General features: G+C 48.3%; 1 protein-coding gene across 1 annotated transcript in view; it reads right to left on the bottom strand.

The window, feature by feature from the left end:
• The window catches only part of LOC147121729 (uncharacterized), a 176065-nt gene that overhangs the window by 21239 nt on the left and 133880 nt on the right, over positions 1–20946 (bottom strand). Inside the window, exons 19-27 of the mRNA XM_085982183.1 lie at positions 20528–20729; positions 19382–19535; positions 18894–19078; positions 15203–15335; positions 12184–12441; positions 10136–10248; positions 8109–8617; positions 6875–7213; positions 5340–5482 (exon numbers count right to left, since the gene is read on the bottom strand). Coding sequence (XP_085838309.1) covers positions 5340–5482; positions 6875–7213; positions 8109–8617; positions 10136–10248; positions 12184–12441; positions 15203–15335; positions 18894–19078; positions 19382–19535; positions 20528–20729 — 2036 coding nt within the window. The remainder of the gene's footprint in view (positions 1–5339; positions 5483–6874; positions 7214–8108; positions 8618–10135; positions 10249–12183; positions 12442–15202; positions 15336–18893; positions 19079–19381; positions 19536–20527; positions 20730–20946) is intronic.

Here is a 20946-nt window from a genome sequence, read left to right as displayed (position 1 = left end):
CCCACACTAGGCTGAGGGCCTCCCTGTCAATCTGGGCGTAGTTAAGCTCGGCTGAGGTTAGTGATCGTGACGCAAAGGCTGTTGGCCTCTCTGAGCAGTCCGAGAATTTGTGCGACAGCACCGCTCCAATGCCGTAGGGTGACGCATCACATGCCAACCGAATTGGTAATGCTGGGTTGTAATGGGCCAATACCTCTTTTGATGTGATTAGTGTTTTGCTCTTCTGGAAAGCTCGACTACATTCATCACTCCACTTCCGGGAAGGGTCTGCGCAGTACCTGTTGCCAGCCCGTTTCACTGGACCACCGTGACTGGAAAGTTAAGCCTGGCTCTCGACAGCCTCCCCTGCGATGCTCAAATCTCCGCTGGATGACTGGGCGGTTGCCCGTGGTCGACGCCCGTGCTTCTGGACTCGACCTTCTTCCACTGTTTTCCAGGGGCAAATCCCTGGGAGGTGATGCAGAGTTGCAGGTAGCTTCGAATCTGCCTCGTCGCCAATGTTATGTCCGTGTATCTTAATGTTGTGTCCTTCAATAATCAGACAACAGACTGCAGGGAACGATTCAACAGGTGTTTACTGAATGAGGGTTACTCTAGAACTAACTGTACAGATCACTACTCAGGGTTTATATACAGGTGTGGTCACTGCCGGTACTACAGTATACAGGAGCTGTAAAAAGTACTTCTCTCCCTTAAGGTATATATACATTACAAGTTAGGATCTTTGACAGTCGCCCAGGTGTGACGTCGTCATCCTTTTTGTCAGCCACAGTCAGTGCCTGTATGGAATGCCAATCCAGTTGTATTTTCCGGATCCATTCACGTCCCAGTAATGGTGGTCCTCCATCTTGCAATACATACAGGTCTAGTTTTGGTGTTTCCTTACCGTTATATATAACGGTCACCCTTATTTTTCCTTTGGGGTAGACTTTTTGCCCCGTGTATGTCTTCAAAATAATTTTTGTCTCTCTCAAGGGTATGTGTGAGAATAGCCGCTCGTAGTCCCGTCGGTTTATGACTGTTAGGGCTGATCCGGTGTCCAATTCCATCTTTACCTGGACTCCTGCTATCTTGAGAGTGACCCAAATGGTTCGGTGATCCTCCGTTGTGATCACATTATGTAGTTTCAGACAACTCAGTTCCCTGCTTTCGGAGTCGTTATCACTCTTTTGTTCGTCTGAACTATTCTCCGTCATCTTATGTACCTTCTTGTACTTTCCTTTGGTAGGTTTCTTATTGCTGGTTTTCTTTCCCGACCTGCAGACTCGTGCTGTGTGTCCTACTTTTCCACACTGTCTGCACACTTTGTCTTTGAACCAGCAATCATTCTGGTCGTGTGTTGTTCTGCCGCAGCAATAGCACTTCTCTGTTCCATATGACATTTCGTTTGTGCCATATTCTTGCGGTCTCTGTTGTATCTCTGCAGCGCCCCGTGCTGCTGCTTCATATGATACCGCAATGCTGAAAGCCTTTTCCAGTGTAAGGTCCTTTTCAGATAAAAGCAGTTTCTGGGTTCCTTCACTTTGAAGCCCACACACAAACTTGTCCCTTAAGGTATCTGCCAGTCCCGCTCCAAACTGGCAGTGTTTCGATAGTTTGCGCAGTTCTGTTAAATAATCAGCATTGCTTTCACCCTTATGCTGGTTCCGTTTGTGAAACTTGAATCTTTCTGCTATCGGCAGCGGTGTGGGGTTTAAATGTTCCTTTAGTATCGTTACTATGTCTTCAAAACTCTTTTCCATTGGCTTCGTTGGGGTTACTAGATTTCGTAATAAACCATACGTCTTTGCACCCATTAAATTTAACAATACCGACGCTTTCTTGTCATCTGACACCTCATTTGCCTTGCAGTACACCTCTATTCGTTCGACATATGTAGTCCAATCTTCGACTTCATTGTCAAATGCGGTGATACTGCCACTCTTCGGCATTTTGGGTGTGGTTTAAAATGGCGTCTCCCAATGGCTTAAAATGGCATCTACCGCGTTTTCCTTCCTCCCCCGCTGCTGCCAACGCCGCTCTCGGCGGTCCTCGTGGCAATGGCGGCGCCTCGCGGGTTTCTGCGCGTCTCTCTCTCTCCGACGCTGCTCAGCCCCTGAACACCGGCTGCGCCCTGTGCGCTCTGCCCTCTCTCTCTCTCCCCCGTCGACGCTGCTCGGCCCTTTGCTGTGCCGCTCGGTCGGGCTCTAGCCCGCCGCTGTCCGGGAAGGGTCTGCGCACTACCTGTTGCCAGCCCGTTTCGCTGGACCACCTCGACTGGAAAGCCAAGCCTGGCTCTCGACAGCCTCCTCCGCAATTCTCGAGTCTCTGCTGGATGACTGGGCGGTTGCCTGTGGTCGACGCCCGAGTCTCTGGCCTTGACCTCCAATCCACTGATCTCCAGGAACGAATCCCCGGGGAGGTGATGCAGAGTTGCAGGTAGGTTCGAACTTGCCTCGTCGCCAATGTTGCGTCCGTGTATAATAAGACACAGACTGCGGAGAACGGTACAACAGGTGTTTACTCAATGTGGCTCACACTGCAACTGATCTGTACAGATTACTACTCAGGGCTATATACAGGTGTGGTCACTGCCAGTACTGCAGTATACATGAGCTGTAAAAGATAGTTCCCCACTTCAAGGTATATACATTACACTTTCCCACCCCTTTTAAGAGGTCGGCATGAATGTAAAATGGCTGAACATAAAACATTGGTATAATAAAAATAGAAAATGCAGGGAAAAAGGGGTGGGAAAAGAACAAAAGGGAAGGTCTGTGATTGGGTGGAAGGTAGGAGCGATTAAATGACAAAAGGGATGAAGGTGCAAGGCAAAAGGGGGTGGTAATGGGACAAGTAAAGAAACAAAAGATGGGTCTAGAGGAGATGTAAATGGGCATAGCAGAATCATTATCAACACCTGCTGTGCGAAAAAATGGGGCAGTGGTTATAACTTGAAATTGTTGAACTCAATGTCGAGTCCAGAAGGCTGTAAAGTACCTAATCGAAAGATGACGTGCCGTTCCTCGAGATTACGTTGAGCTTCATTGGAACAGTGTAGGAGGCCGAGGACAGAGAGGGAGTGGGGCGGTGAATCAAAATGACAAGTGACTGGAAGCTCGGGGTCACGCTTGTGGACTGAACGGAGGTGTTCGGCAAAGCGATCACCCAATCTATGTTTAGTCTCCCCAATGTAGAAGAGACCGCATCATGAGCAGCGAATACAGTATACTAAATTGAAATAAGTACAAGTATATCGCTGTTTCATCTGGAAGGAGTGTTTAGGGCCCTGGACAGTGGGAAGGGAGGAGGTAAAATAGCAGGTGTTGCATCTCCTGCGCTTGCTCGGGAAGGTGCTGTGGGAAGGGGAGGGGTGTTGGGGGGGCGACTGAAGAGTGTCATGGCGGGAACAGTACCTTCGGAATGCTGAAAGGGGAAGAGAAGATGTATTTGGTGGTGGGATCACGCGCAAGGTGGCGGAACATGATCCGCTGAATGTGGAGGCTGGTGAGGCTGAAGGGAGGGAGGGGAAGGGATGAGAGCAGAAGTGCGGGAAATGTGACGGAGACGGTTGAGGGCCCTTTCAACCATGAGGGGAATCCTCGGTTGTGGAAAAAGGAAGACATATCGGAAGCACTGGTATGGAAGGTGGCTTCGACAGAACAGATACGACAGAGACAGAGAAACTGGGAGAATCGAAGAGAGTCTTTACAGGAAGCGGGGTGGGAGGAAATGTAGTCAAGGTAGCTGTGGGAGTCAGTGGGCTTAAAATTGATACTGGTCAATAGCCTATCCCCAGAAATGGAGATAAAGAAGTCAAGAAAGGGAAGGGAAGAATTGGAGATGGATCAGGTGAAAGCAAGGGAAGGGTGGAAATTGGAAGCAAAGTTGATGAAATTTTCCAGTTCGGGGCGAGAGCAGGAAACGGCACCGATACAGTCATCAGTCATCAATGTACCGGGAAATGAGGTGAGGGAGGAGGCTCGAGTAGGACTGGAACAAAGAATGTTCCACATATCCCACGAGAAAGGCAAGCATAGCTAGGGCCCATAAGGGTTCCCGTAGCAACATCTTTTATTTGGAGGGAGTGAGTGAAGTCAAAGGAGAAGTTGTTCAATGTGAGAACAAGTTCAGCCAGGTGGAGAAGGGTGGTGGTGGATGGGGACTGGTTGGGCCGCTGCTCAAGGAAGAAGTTAAGGACCTTCAGGCCATCCTGGTAGGGGATGGAGGTGTAGAGGGATGGTAGGTGCATGGTGAAAAGAAGACGGTTAGGGCCAGGAAACTGGAAACTTTGAAGTGGCGGAAGGCATTGGAAGAGTAATGGATGTAGGTGGGAAGAGACTGGATAAGGGGAGGAAAAAAAGTCAAGATGGGAAGAAATCAGTTCTGTGGTGAGAATAGACTGAAATGATGTGTCTACCAGGGCAGTCCTGTTTGTGGATCTTGGGAAGGAGTTAGAAGCAGGCTGTGCGGGGTTGGAGAACTATGAGGTTGGAGGCCATGGAGGGAACAGTTCCAGAGGAGATGAGGTCAGTGACAATCTGGGAAACTATGGCTTGATGTTTGGTGGTCGGGTCGTGGTCCAGGGGGAGGTAGGAGGAGGTGTCAGAGTTGGCATTCTGCTTCGGCAAGGTAGAGGTCGGTTCACCAAGTGACAGTGCCACCCTTGTCAGCAGGTTTAATGAGAATGTTTGGGTTGGATCTGAGAGAACGGAGTGCTGCAAGTTCAGAGGGAGGTAGGTTAGGGTGAGTGAACGGAGTAGAAAATTGAAACATTCGTATATGTGTACTAAGAGGTTGGCAGCTGCGTTGGCCTCAGTAAAGACTCAACTTGTAATGGTTCTGCTGCAAGTGTTTGTCTTACTCCCCTCATCCACACTCCAGTGTTGGAAGTTCAACTGAGAGTGAAGTAGGCAAAGATTATTCAGCCTCCCTCAATTCTCCAGAAACTCCAGAAAAATTACCTTGAAAACTGGTTCACTAACTTGCTTCAGGGGAAAGGACCTGATTCACTCACCCAATGTGGCCAACATGTGACTCCAGTCCCACACTATGTGGTGACCTGTAATGCTTTCAGGGCAACAAGGATGGGCAATGAATGCTGCCTTACCACCCGTTCGCTAAAATAAATAAATACAAACCTCAAAGGACACCCATAGAAACCTTGGATACTGTGTGGGGTGGGGGGGAGAAGGGGAGTGTTATTTTTTTCATAAAACAATACCGTAGCTTATTTTTATTTCCATTTCAGTAAGCATTCACAGGAATGGGGAGATTGGCAATGGATTTCCAGAAAAGCTGCAACCTCAGCACTCCCTGGAGAGTCATCGGTTTGAGGTTTGGGAGCCAACTCCACTTACTTTTAACAGACTCGATTGGGTACGGCAGGTTGCCCTTGCTGGACTGGGCAGCGATGAAGGCAGCAGCACTGTCTGTCGAGGGGAAACAATCCTCGGACGTTTGCAAACACTGGCGGTTGTCAATCTCCAAGCAGACTTGAGAACTGTGCGAACAACAAAAATGAAAAAAGTTACAGAAGCCAAGGTTAACCACTAAACGATAAAAGTCTACAGCCAATCAGCCCATTTGTGTCTGTATCAGCTCTTTGCTGTATCTTTCCCTGCTTCATATGTTTATCCACTTGTCCTGAAAAAAAGTTATTAAATCTCCTCTTAGCCTTCTCTGCTCCAGTGGAAATTGACCCATAACTCTAGTCGCTTCCCACAGCTATTGTTTCCCAACCCTGGTTTTATCCTGGTGAATCTACAATATATGGTCTCTATGCTTTTTATGTCCTTTCTCTACCTGCTACATAACCATTGCCTCTTTACTTTTATACTCTGTGCCCCTATTTATAAAACCCAAAATGTTAATTACCATTTTTGTGGCTTTATCTATGTGTACTCACATTATGTATTTTAGCCCCTGGGTATCTGCCCATCCACACCTTTCATCATCTTCCCTATTCTGAGTTTTTCCTCCCAAAATGCCCATTAAATTGCATCAGCCCATTCTGCTAATGTGTAACTTTGCTTAAAGTATTTTACAGTCCTCTTCATCAAAATCCTTAGTTTTGTGTTGTTAGCATATTTCAACATTGTGTTCCTAAGCCCAAGTCCAAACGATCTGCATACAGAGAATAAGTGGACCCAGTATTGAACCCTGGGGCCCACCACTTCCTACCTTCGCCAATCTGGGCACCAACCATTTACTGTTCGTCAACTAACTTTCTATCCATGTAGTTACATTCCTCTAAGATATGCCTGATTTTTTCTAACAAGCCTCCTGTGAGTTACCTTATCAAATGCCTTTTGAAAATCCGTATCTTCCCTTTATCTATACTATTAGTCAAAAAACACAAATAAATTTACAAAACTTCCCTTCAATAAATCCGTCCTCGATTATCCCATGCATATCAAAATATTCACTAATTTGATCGCAAATTATGGAGTTTGAGTGTTTGCCCACAACTGACATTAGACTAACTTATCTATAGTTACCCAGTTTATCCTTCTCCCTGCTTCTTCAACAGAGTTGCTACCATTGGCTACTTTCCAGTCCTTTGGCACTACTCAAGCTCCTAGTTTTAAAACAAAACTGGTCCCTCCCTTAATGTTTTTCCCTTTCATTATGGAAGTTGGTCCTCCTGCTGGGTGTATATGTGCACAGGCAGAAGCAGCCCTCTGCTACAATAAAAGTTTTGAGGTTGTACCCCCAACTACTTTGGTTGGCCATGCTGCCCATTAGCACAAGCGAACACACACATTAATCAGTTCATTGCACAGCAGAGCAACACCACTGCAGTGCATTTCAGGGTGCCCCCTCCCTTAAAAAAATAAAACACGCACCCCCAAACAATAGGCCCGACGCGTCGCATCAGCTGAGAAATTCTTACCCTATAACTTCTTGCCCGAGCTCTCTCACTATCCTAATAAATCGCTTTATTCTGGAGTCATGGCCGTAGTAAGGAGTGATCATCGGCTCCCCGTTCGAGTTCCTCTTGAATCGCAGGATGGTGTGCAGGAGGGCCCCCAGCCTTCGAAGGAAGTTCACAGCGTCCTTGAGCAGTTCCTCCGGTGGCAGGAGCACGATCAGCACCAGCGTCCCCTTGGCCAGTCGCTCGGGGATGCTGTCCACACAGTCCAGCCCATCCCAGCCGCACTCCTCGGTGTTACAGCCCTGGTCGCAGCGTCCATCTTGGTAGTGATCGGCACAGTACATCTCGTACAAGGGGCTGCGGGGATCGAAAAGGACATGTTAGAGAGCAACGGGCATTCTCAAAAATCAACCTTGCCCAGTTCCAGCCTTACAACGCATCCACGTGCTGATATCCACCAACTATGCATAGCTATAATGTTTATTCTATGTACAAGGCACAGTAACTTTCACCAGCTGGGTGTTGGCACGGTGCTAATAAAAGAACTTTCAGCCGTGGCTCAGTGGGCAGCACTCTCGCCTCGGAGTCAGAAGGTCATGGGCTCAAGTCCCACTCCCAGAGACTTGATCACAAAATCTAGCCTGACACTCCAGTGCAGTACTGAGGGAGTGCTGCACTATTGGCGGTGCCGTCTTTCAGAAGAGACGTTAAGCTGCTCTCCCAGGTGGACGTAAAAGATCCCATGGCACTATTTCAAAGAGCAAAGGAGTTCTTCCTGGTGTCCTAGCCAGTATTTCTCCCTCAACCAACATCACTAAAACAGATTATCTGATCATTATCTCATTGCTGTCTGTGAAACCTTGCTGTGCGCAAATTGGCTGCCACATTTTCCTACATTACAACAGTGACTGCACTTCAACAGCTGTGTTTAAGGGGAAGCTGGATAAGTAGTTGTGCGAGAAAGGAATAGAAGGTTAGGCTGACAGGGCGAGATTAAGTCGGGAAGGAGACTCATGTGGAGCATAAACACTGGCACAGACCCGTTGGGCCGAGTGGCTGGTTTCTGAGCTGTAAATTCTATGTACTTCATTGGCTGCAAAGCACTTTGGAACGTTCTGAAGATGTGCAAGGCGCTATATAAATGCAAGTCCTTTCTTTCTTTCTCCGTACACATTCTGACCTAACCTCCAACGGCGTCCTGGGGAGAAAGAGCTCCGAACCCTGCCACGGTCTTTGCGTTTTAGGAACGTACTTGCAGGACTTCTGACTGTAGCGACAGTCGAAGTTGTCGAACAGGCACTCGGGCGTGTTGCAGGCTTCATCGCACTGGTTGTTGTTGAAGTAGTTCCAGCACTGCAGGTTCTCCGTGCAGTTCTCCCAAGGTTTCAAGGCCAGCGAGCAGTCACCGCCGTCCCACTCGCACTGGTGGTTGTTGCATTCCTGGTCGCAGATTCGGTCCCCGGCCGCCTCCTTGCAGCGGGGTGACCGGCAGCTCTCCCTCTCCAACTCGTCGCAGGTCAGCCCCCGGTACTGCGCGGGACACCGGCAGCTGAAGAACGGCGGTGTGGACTTTGCAAGGCAGGTCCCGCCGTTGTGGCACGACTTGGCAGAGCAGGTGGGCAGCTGGCACTCGGAGCCTCCGAATCCTTTCAAGCACAGGCACCTGGGGCCCAGGGAGGTCATGGAGCACGTCCCACCGTTCCTGCACAACACCTGTCCGCAGGTGTAGTTGGTGTATTCGCAGCTCGCCCCCGCTACGCCCTGCAGAGAGAATTAAAATCAGGCATAAAAAAATTGGACATCATTCCTCCTTCAGTCGGATAGCTAAGCGGCTGAATGCACTGGGTCACACAGACCTCAGATCCCGAAACAACTATTGGAAGGTTTCAAAGACTTGTGGACATACGGGATCAGGAAGGTGGAGCCACAATCAACAAGGCAAATAGACTGCTAAACTATAAAAAGGTACAAGTCTGGTTAGCCAGCATCCTGACCGCTGAGCAAGCATGTGTGCATGGGACACAGGCTGAAGAGACAATGCGGTTTTGGCTGTGATGCCTTACGTGGTTGAGGAGCCAATTGGCGAAGGTACCAGGGGTCAGTCAGCGCTCACGGAGCACTCAGGCAGTGGGGAAAATGAGCGCATGCGTGTAGGGCTCTCGTTTGGCAAAAGAAAAAAGGGACAGCTAAGTTCTAGCCTTCGAGCCACAAGGAAGACATTCTTGTCTGGGAACAGTTCAGATTAGAGTCACAAGGCTGATTTCCCAGCAGAGGCCCGAGTTAGAAGGAGCGACAACTGAAACTTGGGCTTTTTGGCCTTTGAAAGGTGGCTAACCGAGATGAAGCCTGGTAACGGTATACAAGATACAGACAAGAGAAGATTCAGACAGTTACAGCAAACTAAACTGAGAGAGTAGGGGCAGGCTCAAGCCAGGTAAAGGGAAAATGTTAGGACTCTCCAGAAAGACTGATCAGCACATGGGAATGAACCTCCAGGTGGTGGAGGTGAAAAGCCTGGCTTAATTGGAGACCGTGATATTTGAGGGGCAGGGGGTGATGGAGGGAGAAGAGTGTGGAATTTTTTTGGACAGATGAGCAAAAGTCACCCTAATGGCCTTCCTCTGCAATTAGGTTGTGATCTCAATCCTGCTCTCACTTCACATCCGTACACACAACTTTCAACAGGAATCAGGAGATAGCGATCAGGGTGCAAGACACTTGTCTGATTTCCACACTCCACACCCTCCCCTGTAACCCTAATGAAATGCTTTCATGTGTTGATAGACTGTCTTACAAAAATTACACCCTACCCTTCCTTCGGCAGAGAGGGAGGAAGAATTCGTTCATTTGAAAAAAAAAAAATCTTTGAATAGTTCGGACTGCAGCAAATATGTTAAACGCAGTTAAAACTGGAGATTTGCACTGATCACAGGTATAAAAGGCAAAGCAAATTCTGAGACAGCATTTGTGACATCAGCGAACAGGACTTTAATAAGTAGCTAAGAGACAGCCCTGGCACCTGTCAAAGCCAGTCAATTTGGCTAGCAGAATGAATCAGTACACACTACCATTGCCACACTCAGCAGGTGAACAAACGCCAGTGCGACTGGTTACACAAGCACCTGCCCAGAATCTAGAAACAACTACTGGAAGGGATCGGAGACGTGGCAATCGATTTGTGTATTCCGGGCTGTTTTTCTTCTTAAAAAAAAGACATTTCTAAACAATTCAGCAATATTCATACACCTGATGGTGAGGGAAGAACTCGGTTCCACTTACAGGTCTGCACCGGCAGGCGTATCCAAGCGGAGTGTTAACAGCAAACATGCACGTCCCTCCGTTCTGGCACGGCTGAGAATGGCACAGGTCAACAATTGTCTCACAATGACGGCCTGCAAGAGATCAGTGGTTTGTGTTATTGACTGAACATTAGGATAAAAGATTCTCATCATTCCCTGCATTAAACAGCACAAGTATTCAGTGACATGCAGCTAACACCACTCTCATCCAATTGCGTTCAAGAACCATTTAAAAATTGTCTCCTTCAATGGCTCTTCCCCAATAACTTCTGCTAAAATACTTAGGGGGAAAAAATTCAGTTGGTAGCGCCACCCATTAGCACCTTAAGAGGGCGCTAAGTGGGGCGGAAACCAACTAGCGCCCAGGCGCGGCGATATCTGCGCCTCTCGCGAAATTGATCAGACATTTTGCGGCGGCGCTAAACACTACCGCCACGATCTCCTGTGCCGGCAGATCAGGACATCAGTCGAGTGCGCAACGCCCCGGACTGGAAATTGAGTGGCGCCCCCTGCCTTAACACCTGCCGCTAGCAACGACAGGTTGAGGGGAGCGTTTTGCAGTCGGGAAGGGACTGGGGGAGCGCTATTTAAAGGCAACCACTTCCTGCCATTTTTTGTTGGTGACATTTTTGCACCATGCATTCTGATAGAGAGAGAGACTGACTTCTGGAGAGATTCTACACTGTGTGAAGGAGTTTTGCATACTGAGCAGCACTTTGCAGATTCATTTTGATTTGCCCTTCCTTGTATCTATTTAGAAGAGACTGTGGGGGTTGCACTCTGAGCTCTTTCCCTGGGGGTCTCCATTGTTCTTTCCAGCAGATTTGATGTACAGGTCTCTCCAGGCCGAGACTCAAGGCTGCAATGAACAGGATGTGGATGGAGACCAAGATAAACCCTCCCCTTTAAGATAAAAACAGAAAATGCTGGAGAAACTCAGCAGGTCAAGCAGCATCTGTGAAGACAGAAACAGAGTTAACATTTCAGGACGATGACCATTCATCAGAACTCCCCTTTAAGAATTGGCCGGTGCCAGTGTGTCTGTGTTCCATTGCTGACTGACATCATGAGCTTCGTCAGCGCTGTGAGTTAGCACCTCGCTCCTTGGCCTTTGTGCCGTAAGACAGATGTGAAGCGCCTGATTTAGCGCGCCAATCAGCTGCAGGGGCGATAAAAGCCAAGTTTGCAGTCGGAGGCGATAATTAGCACCAGGCGCTAATCTTTGCGCCCGGCCGATAATTGCGCCCCAAATGGGGCGATACCGATTTCTCCCCCTTAATCTTTCCTTTTGACACCGACACTTGTAACTTGTGTCCCCCGGAATTTGAACCATTCACAATCGTGAACAATTTGCTAGCATTGATTCCCTTCATATATACTGGAAAACCTCTAATTAAATCATCTCAAACCATTATATCATCCCCCACGCCCCCTACCCCCTGATGGACTCCAAGTCATCTTGACTGCTTCAATCAGCCTCAAGATCAAACGAAAATGGCTCCTATGCTGGAGGACAGGATACTCTCAGAAAATGAGTGAAGTAATGCTGTCTCAAACAACGGATGGCGTCAACGCTCCTGCTCTATTGATTACCATATATAAGAAAGGACTATTTGGATCTACTCAGATGGCTCAGCTGGTTAAGGCAGCGAGTAGCCAAGCCATACCAGCCATGAAAGTCCCAGGTCTGTGTTGAGTTAGTGGATCTCAGCCAGCGCAGCCAATGAGGGGGTGCCACAAATGGTCTTGGTGTACCCCCACGTCAAGAATGAGGCAGAGTTCTTGCTCCTGATCAACCATGTTGAGGGAAGTACACATGCATGCTTGCATGGGACACAGTCTGAAGACGCAATATGGTTTGGCTGTGATGCCCTCGGTGAATGAGCAGTCTAACACACCGCTTATTCTCAAACCGGAAGAACGGCCAATCGGTGACGGTACCTGGAGGTCATGGAGCTCCCAGGCAGTGGTGGGCAAAATGAAAAAATTGTCAAGAACTAAAAAAAAGGGAACTGCTTTGTAACTCACCTGTGAAACCAGGTCGACATTTGCACAGGTAATCATTGGTTAACTGCACACAGTCAAGGCTGCCCTTGCGATCACATGGGTTGGAGAGGCACTCGTTGACATCTCCTTCACAGCGCTCTCCTATAAAGCCTGGTGGGCAGATGCAGCTGTAGCCGCCGATTTTGTCGACACACTGGCCGCCATTTAGACACTTGTGCTCCCCCGTATGGGGATCAAGATTGGGCTCACAATCATCGTTGTTTATTTCACACAGAATACCTGTGAAGACAGAAGAGTGTTTTTTTTATATAAATGTTATACTTCCTACTGTCCTTATATTTTCTGTACTTGCCCCCCCCCCACCTCTCCTTTCTTACTTGCCCTACTCCCCCGGCCAAACTCATAGCTTGACCCAGCTATGAGTTCGGCCAAGCAATCTACTCTCAGGCCTCCGAAAGGTGGCACTGTGACCAGTACCTCAGGTTATCTTTTAGCTGATCCCTTTCCAAGAAGCAGCATCTGCCCGTGACACTATGGGCCAGTAATTCCGGTCACAACGCGTGAGTACGGACGGTGTACTCACGCGTGGGCCCGTTGGAAGTGCCGGATTTCAGCATGCACAGCGCATGCGTGGGAAACCGGCATTTCCTCTCCATCGAATCAAGGTGTTAAGAGGTCCAACGCGTGCGCGCAGGACTCTGCGCGCACACGTTGAACTTCCTTCTTTTTGACAGGTTTGCGCGTGTGCAAGGGACTGAACTTTTTAGAAATGAAAAAAGGAGGCGTAAGGAGTGGATTCTTGCAGGTAAGTGGTCTATTATTTAAAATTATTACAATTTTTCCACAGCTTTATTGTTTTTAAGGACTTTACAGTAAGGTAAGTTTATTTTTAGACCTGATTTCGTAAAAAATTATTTTTTTCAAAAATTCTATTAATTGTTTTAAATAGTTTTTTAAAGTTATTTATAGTTTATTTAATTATTGGGATTTTTTTTTAATTTTAATTAAAGTTAAAGTAGTCTTTTGGGCGCCCGTACTTTTCATGAGTTTGACAGTCTTTACTATCAAACTCATGAATGAGTTTCCCCTCCCCTGATTGGCTGCAGAGTGCTCACCTGATCCCAGCCGGCACATCGCACTAACTACGCCGCTAGATCAGGCAAGCACATCGCGCCGACATCTGAACCGGGCCAGTGACAGGAAATGCAAGCAGGCCCAGGCTTCAGATGTCGGCACGCAGGGTGAGTGCACATCGGGGGCTTGCACGCGCGGCAAGCTCGCGATCCTAATTTCAGGGCCAATAAAAATCCGCAAGTCGATGAGTGAGAATTGCCAGCATCAATGAGCCAGGTCGGGTGCCGACCATGGAGGCTCAAAAGGCCACATATTTAAAAATCCACATAATCATCAATTTGCACCCATCATACGTCACTGAGGGTAACGGATGTTGGTGTTCCGATTTAGATTCATCAACCACTGAGGCAATAGTGTTAAAAACAGCCCTTTCTAAACCTCCAGGCTCACGAAATACAAAACAGGACAAACCAGCAAATAAGAAACACAACCAGGATCAAGTTGCCAGAGTTGAGGGCTGTAAATTGGGCAGCCCTAAGCTACGGCACCTTGCTGTCTGCATTTGCACTGACCCAAGAACCTCAACTAGAAATGCCAACCCATCCAATTTCCCTCTTCAGATGCCAATTCAAGTACATACCCATTACCCCTTTCAGTCTCCTACCTGCTCACAAGTTCCCTACCTTCAATAGGTTACCTTCAATTCCATGCACTCTCATTTTTGTTAACAGTCTCTTATGTGGAACCTTATGGAATTCCTTCAGGAAGTCCATAAGAACATAAGAAATAGGAGCAGGAGTAGGCCAATTGGCCCCTCGAGCCTGCTCCGCCATTCAATAAGATCATGGCTGATCTGATCCTAACCGCCAATCCACTATGACAGGACTATCTCCTGAATCTAACAGAATTAGACACACGAAACAGGAGCAGGATCAGGCTACACGGCCCCTGGGCCCGCTCCGCTACCCACAGGGCCATGACCGATCCGAACCTAGACTCATGTCCAAATTCCTGCCCGCTCCCCGTAACCCTTAATTCCCTTTACTTCTAGGAAACTGTCTATTTCTGTTTTAAATTTATGTAATGATGTAGCTTCGACAGCTTTTTGAGGCAGCATATTCCATGGACCTACCACCCTCTGAGTGAAGTAGTTCCTCCTCATCTCAGTTTTGAAAGAGCAGCCCCTTATTCTAAGACTATGCCCCCTAGTTCTAGTTTCACCCATCATCTGGAACATCTTCCCCGCATCCACCCGATCCAACCCCTTCATAATCTTATATGTTTCAATAAGATCGCCTCTCATTCTTCTGAACTCCAATGAGTAGAGTCCCAATCTACTCAACCTCTCCTCATATGTCCATCCCCTCATCCCCGGGATCAACCGAGTGAACCTTCTTTGTACTGACTCGAGAGCAAGTATGTCCTTTCTTAAGTAATAAATAACATCTGTGCACACTCCCTTATCGACCACTTTAGTTACCTCCTCCAAATAATTCAGCTAGGTTCGTTAGACATGTCTTACCTTTTACAAATCCATGCTGGCTCTCTCTGATCAGCTCATGTTTGTCCAAGTGCTCAGTCTGCTGACAGTCCCAATGCACATTTCCAACATTTTTACCTTTCTCTATCTTGGTGATTCTCTTCCCCACCCACCGCCCACCCCCAACCCACCCATCCAGTGTGGCCTGGATATTAACACCAAGACACCAGCAGATATTTGGTGAGAACGGATGAAATGATGCACCTTCCTCCTCCTCCAGTTCCCCCAAAACAACTTCAGTGTCATAATGTGCAACCCAAACCCCATCTGCCCGTTTTGATCCTTGACAACCACTGCACAGCACTGATGCCAGATAGCAGTTTGGGAACTCGCTCTTCTGCTGCCATTTCCTGTGCAAAGGAGATGTGGCGCTCTCCCTTGTGTATGTTTGACACTAGATATAAATCTGAAGGCACATTTGATTACCTCCAGTTCCTGGCGGACAGGAACACTTGTAATCATTCACCAGGTCGATGCAGGTCCCTCCATTTTGACAGTGATAGACTTGGCATTCATTCACCTCGTACTCACAGTTGACTCCTTGGTACCCTGGAACGCACTATAGAGCAAGGGGTGACCATTAGTATGATCTGAAAATTATACAAGTTATTAATAATATAAAGACATCATCGAGTGTTGCTTCTGGACATGAGTTCATGGAAAGAGCTCCCACATCTCTCAGTGGGTGAATACACTGCATCCAGGGCCAATGTGATAATGACCAGGTAATCTGTTTTAGGTGTTGGTTGAGGGATAAATATTGGCCAGGTCACCAGCAAGAACTCCCTTGCTCTTCTTTGAAATAGTGCCATGGGATCTTTTACATCCACCAGAGGGCTCAAGTCTTTGGAGGTGAGCTTGAACCCACAACCTTCTGACTCTGGTGAGAAGCTGACAAAATGGAAAGCGTGTTAATATTGGGAAGAGACAGACAGTAACTGCTCTACATAGTCAAACAGTGCCCCCTCCAAAACTGGGTGTTGAGACTCACCCATGAAGCACTGACTCTTGAACCATCTGCTGTCCAGGGCTACCAAACTCTGTTTTGGTGGGCCTTGTTGGTACCAAGGAGCATGGGGGACCCCCATTTAAAGTCTAGATTGATGTTCCAATAATTTGTGTCCACTATCTTAAACATTCACTCCCTGTACGACCGGCGTACCGTGGCTACAGTGTGTATCATCTACAAAATGCACTGCAGCAACTCACCAAGGCTTCTTCAGCAGCACTTCCCAAACCCACAACCTCCACCACCTAGAAGGACAAGGACAGCAGGCACATGGGAACACCATCACCTGCAAGTTCCCCTCCAAGTAACACACCATCTTGACCGCCGTTCCTTCATTGTCGCTGGGTCAAAATCCTGGAACTCCCTCCCTAACAACACTGTGGGAGTACCTTCACCACACGGATTGCAGCGGTTCAAGAAGCGGCTCACCACCACCTTCTCAAGGGCAATGAGGGATGGGCAATAAATGCTGGCATTGCCAGTGATGCCCTGGTCCCATAAACAAATTTTAAAAAATACAAGGGGGATGTGAAGAGCACAGACGTTGGTGCGCCTATCCTGCCAATGGATTTGCAGGATCTTGCGGAGGCAGCGTTGGTTGTACCTCTCCAGTGCTTTGAGGTGCCTGCTGTACATGGTCCATGTCTCTGAAGCATACAGGAGGGCGGGTATCACTACTGCTCTGTAGACCATGAGCTCAGTGCCAGGTTTGAGGTCCTGGTCTTCAAACACTGTCGCCCTTGTCCTTCTAGGTGGAAGAGGTCGCGGGTTTGGGAGGTGCTGCCGAAGAAGCCTTGGCGAGTTGCTGCAGTGCATCTTGTAGATGGTACACACTGCAGCCACAGTGCACCGGTGGTGGAGGGAGTGAATGTTGAAGGTGGCGAATGGGGTGCCAATCAAGCGGGCTGCTTTGTCCTGGATGGTGTCGACTTTCTTGAGTGTTGTTGGAGCTGCACTCATCCAGGCAAGTGGAGAGTATTCCATCACACTCTTTACTTGTGCCTTGGTAGATGTTGGAATGGCTTTGGGGAGTCAGGAGTTGAGACACTCGCCGCAGAATGCCCAGCCTCTGACCTGCTCTTGTTGCCACAGTATTTATGTGGCTGGTCCAGTTAAGTTTCTGGTTAATGGTAACCCCCAGGATGTTGATAGTGGGGGATTCGGCGATGGTAATGCCGTTGAATGTCAAGAGGTGGCGGTTAGACTCTCGCTTGTTGGAGATAAGTCATTGCCTGGCACTTCTGTGGCGTGAATGTTACCTGCCACTTATCAGCCCAAGCCTGAACGTCGTCCAGGTCTTGTTGCATGTGGGCATGGACTGCTTCATTATCCGAGGAGTAGTGAATGGCGCTGAACACTGTGCAGTCATCAGCATACATCCCCATTTCTGACCTTATGTTATGTTCTCAAGGGCAACTAGAGATGTTATATCTCTCACCCAAAACCTTAAATCTGTGCCCCCTAGTCCTTGTACCATCAACTAGTGGGAACAGCCTTTCCCCGTCTAGCCTATCCAAACCTGTCATAATCTTGTACACCTCTATCAAATCACCCCTCAACCTCCTTTGCTCTAATGAAAACAAATCCAGCTTCTCCAACCCTTGTAGCTAAGATCCCCCATTCCCAGAACCATTCTGGTAAATCTCCTCTGCACCCTCTCAAGGGCCTTCACATCCTTCCTAAAGTGTGGTGACCAGAACTGGACGCAATACTCCAGTTGTGGCCTAACCAGCGCTTTATAAAGATTCAGCATAACTTCTCTACTTTTGTACTCAATACCTCTATTTATGAAGCCCAAGATCCCGTATGCTTTGTTAACCACTCTCTCAATATGTCCTGCCACCTTCAGGGACCTATGCACATTAACTCCCAGGTCCCTCTGTCCCTGCACACACTTTAAAACTGTGCCATTAAGTGTATATTGCCTCTCCCTGTTCCCTCTGCTAAAATGCATCACCTCACACTTCTCTGTATTAAATTCCATCTGCCACTTGTCTGCCCATTCTGCTAGCCTTTCTATGTCCTGTTGCAGTCGATTGATATCATCACTGTTTGCCACACCCCCAAGTTTGGTGTCATTGGCAAATTTAGAAGGAAAAAAATGAAAATAAAATTAATGGGATCAGCAGCTCAATAAAATTGCTGTATTTTAATAGTGGCCTATAATTTGCTCTCTGGGAGTTGGAGTAACCCCTATCCTCTCTCGCCACCTTCTGTTGCACAATGAGAAAAAGCAGGTAGAGCGCTGAACGTCTTGGTCAACATCCCACAATCAGGTGAAGCATCAAGTACCACAGGCGAAGAGCAGCAAATGCCTCGTCGATCCCCACCCTTATAACATAGTCTATGTTGGTGTTTATCTTTCACTCGAGCAGTAGTCAGCCGTGGCTCAGTGGGCAGCACCCTTGCCTCTAAGTCAGAAGGCTGTGGGTTCCAGTCCCACTCCAAAGACTTGAGCACAAAACCTAGGCTGACACTCCAGTGCAGTACTGAGGGAGTGCTGCACTATTGGAGGTGCCGTCTTTCAGATGAGATGTTAAACCAAGGCCCTGTATGCCTCCTCAGGTGGAGGTAAAAGAGCCCACGGCAATATTTCAAATGAGTGCAACTTTTCCTGGCATCCTGGCCAATCTTTATCCCTCACCCAACATCACTAAAGCAGATTATCTGTTCATTATCACATTGCTGTTAGTGGGCTCTTGCTGCGTGCAAATTGGCTGCCGGGTTTCCTACATAACAGTGACTACACCTCAAAAAGTACTTCATTGGCTGTCAAGTGCTTTAGGACACCCTGAGGTTGTAAAAGGCACTATACAAATACAAGTTCTTTCTTTCTTACATTCAGTTCTAATGTCATGTAGCGAACTCTCTATCAACCCCCCTTTCCTTCAGCCACCTGTATAATCTATTCCTAAATGTTGAGTCTTTGCTTCAATCACTAACTCTGACAGTGCATTCCACAGCCTCGCAACTGCGTATGTGCGTATATAAAATAAAAAAATGTTTCTCCTGCTCGCTGTCCTAGATCTCTTACATTTAATCTGTGTCCCTTCGCCCTAGAACCCCGAAACACTGCTTTGAACTTGTCTGGGGCGGTGAGGAACTCACCTCGCACGCGTAACTGCCCAGGTAGTCCCTGCAGGTGGCGCCGTTGCGGCATGGGTTCGAAGCGCAGTCGTCCATGTCCAGCTGGCAGTAGCTGCCGGTGTAACCGGCCATGCACTGGCACTGGTGGCTATTCCCGGTGTTGATGCAGATCCCCGAATGCTGACAAAGTTGCTTGGCAGTCAAGGCTAGAAAGGTGGAGGTTAACGGAATAACAGTAAGCAAAAAAAATTAAAAATCTGCATCTCCGTCGGCACGAATGGAATTTAAAACAAACAAATTTAAAACAAGAGCAAGCTCTATTCTCTGCCTCCTCCCAGTGAAACTCTTTTGGCAAAGAAAAAAACAGAACCAATCTGGGTTAGAGGCATGCTATCTGGTTGGGTTTAATACTCCCCCTTGGCACAAAACACCTGTGATTACAACGCTTTCTTCTCCATATGGTACGATGAGCAAGTGCCACCCCCACCGACCCCCCGGCCTCGGCTTACCTCTCTGAAGAGCAGCCACCTCACACGACACATCTGGCACGTCGCAGTACAGCCCCGTCCATCCGCTCTGGCAGCTGCAGCGGTACGTGGCGCCTCGCTGCACGCACCTGCCTCTGTTTTTACAGGGCGAACCACTACACAGGTTCACCAAGGTCTAAACGAGAAAGAGACAACAAGGAAGCATTAGCCATAATGCAGAAACTTGTCGCTCGCAGCACCCACCCACTGCATTCACAGTTCTTACTCTTCGATAGGTACGGTAGCATAATGGCCATGTTATCAGGCTAGTAACGTAGAGGCCTGAGCTGGTAAACTAGTGAAGGCGAGTTCAAATCCCACCATGGCTGTTTCAGAATTTGAATTCAGTTTAAACAAGCCCGTAATTAAAAAGCTGGTTATCAGTAAAAGCAACCCCGAGGCTGCTGGATTGTCAATAAAATCCCAGCTGGTTCAGGAAAGAACCCTCCCTCTAAGTGTTTCCAGTCCCACACCAACGTGGTTGACTCTTAACTGCCCTCTGAAGTGGCCGAGCGAGCCACTCAGATAGGTCAAGCAGAAGGCTCACCACCGCCTTCTCAGGCTAACTAGGGAAGGGCAATAAATGCCAGCCTTGCCAGCGACGCCCACATTCTAAGAACAAACCAATGGGGGGGGGGGCACGCTAGCCCCATGTACTGTAATAAGGGGCTTGGCTTGCAAAGTAACGCCCTTACAACCACTGCGCTCGTTAAGTCACTCCCCCTTTGACCGAGCATAAAAAGGTGCAGCTAACATTAGGTGTCCTGGCCAACATTTATCACTCAACCAACATCACTAAAACAGGTTATCTGGTCATTATCACATTGCTGCCTGTGGGATCGCACTGTGCGTAAACTGGAAGCTGCGTTTCACTACATTACAACAGTGACTACACTTGGAAAAAGTATTTCATTGGCTGTAAAGCGCTTTGGGACGTCCAGAGGCCGTGAAAGGCGCTACATAGATGCAAGTTCTTTCTTTGTTCTTGGCTAACAAGAAGCTGCCCCGAGGCTAAACAGCCAAACAGAAATGGAAGTACCCACCTGCCGGGTTTGCAGATGAAACAGCTCCTACCGTTACCAAGTCTAATCGCTTCCCACCCCCCGCCCCCCCCTCGGGGATCCTTACCTGGCAGTTGTTGCCCGAGTACCCGGAGGGGCAGGTGCAGCGATAACCGCCCAGCCCGTCGATGCAGGTGGCTCCGTTTTGACATGGTTTGGAGTCGCACTCGTCGATGTCGAACTGGCAGTTGGAGCCAGTGAAGCCAGGCCGGCAGTGACAGGTGTACGAGTTGATGCCATCGATGCAGGCTCCGTCATTGAAGCAGGAGCTGGCGAGAGAAAAGCAGCCCGCTCAATTCAGCTGAAGAAACGGCAGGGAGAAAACACACGTCCAGGAATCCAGAAGAGGCCAATACTTCATCGATCTACACAGATAAAGGTCCTGCACCCGAGTGCCATCTGGCACACAAAGTGGCAGAAGTATATACACTTTTTTTTAAAAAGCCAGTCATTTACTGCTGGTTTTCCTGACCTTGATAACCTGGC

This window comes from Somniosus microcephalus, chromosome 3 (assembly GCF_052327205.1).
Source record: "Somniosus microcephalus isolate GS21.2 chromosome 3, FLI_Smic_1.0, whole genome shotgun sequence".
Lineage (NCBI taxonomy): Eukaryota > Metazoa > Chordata > Chondrichthyes > Squaliformes > Somniosidae > Somniosus > Somniosus microcephalus.
Note: the sequence above shows the minus strand (reverse complement) of the source record. Positions and strands in the feature narration are given on the sequence as shown.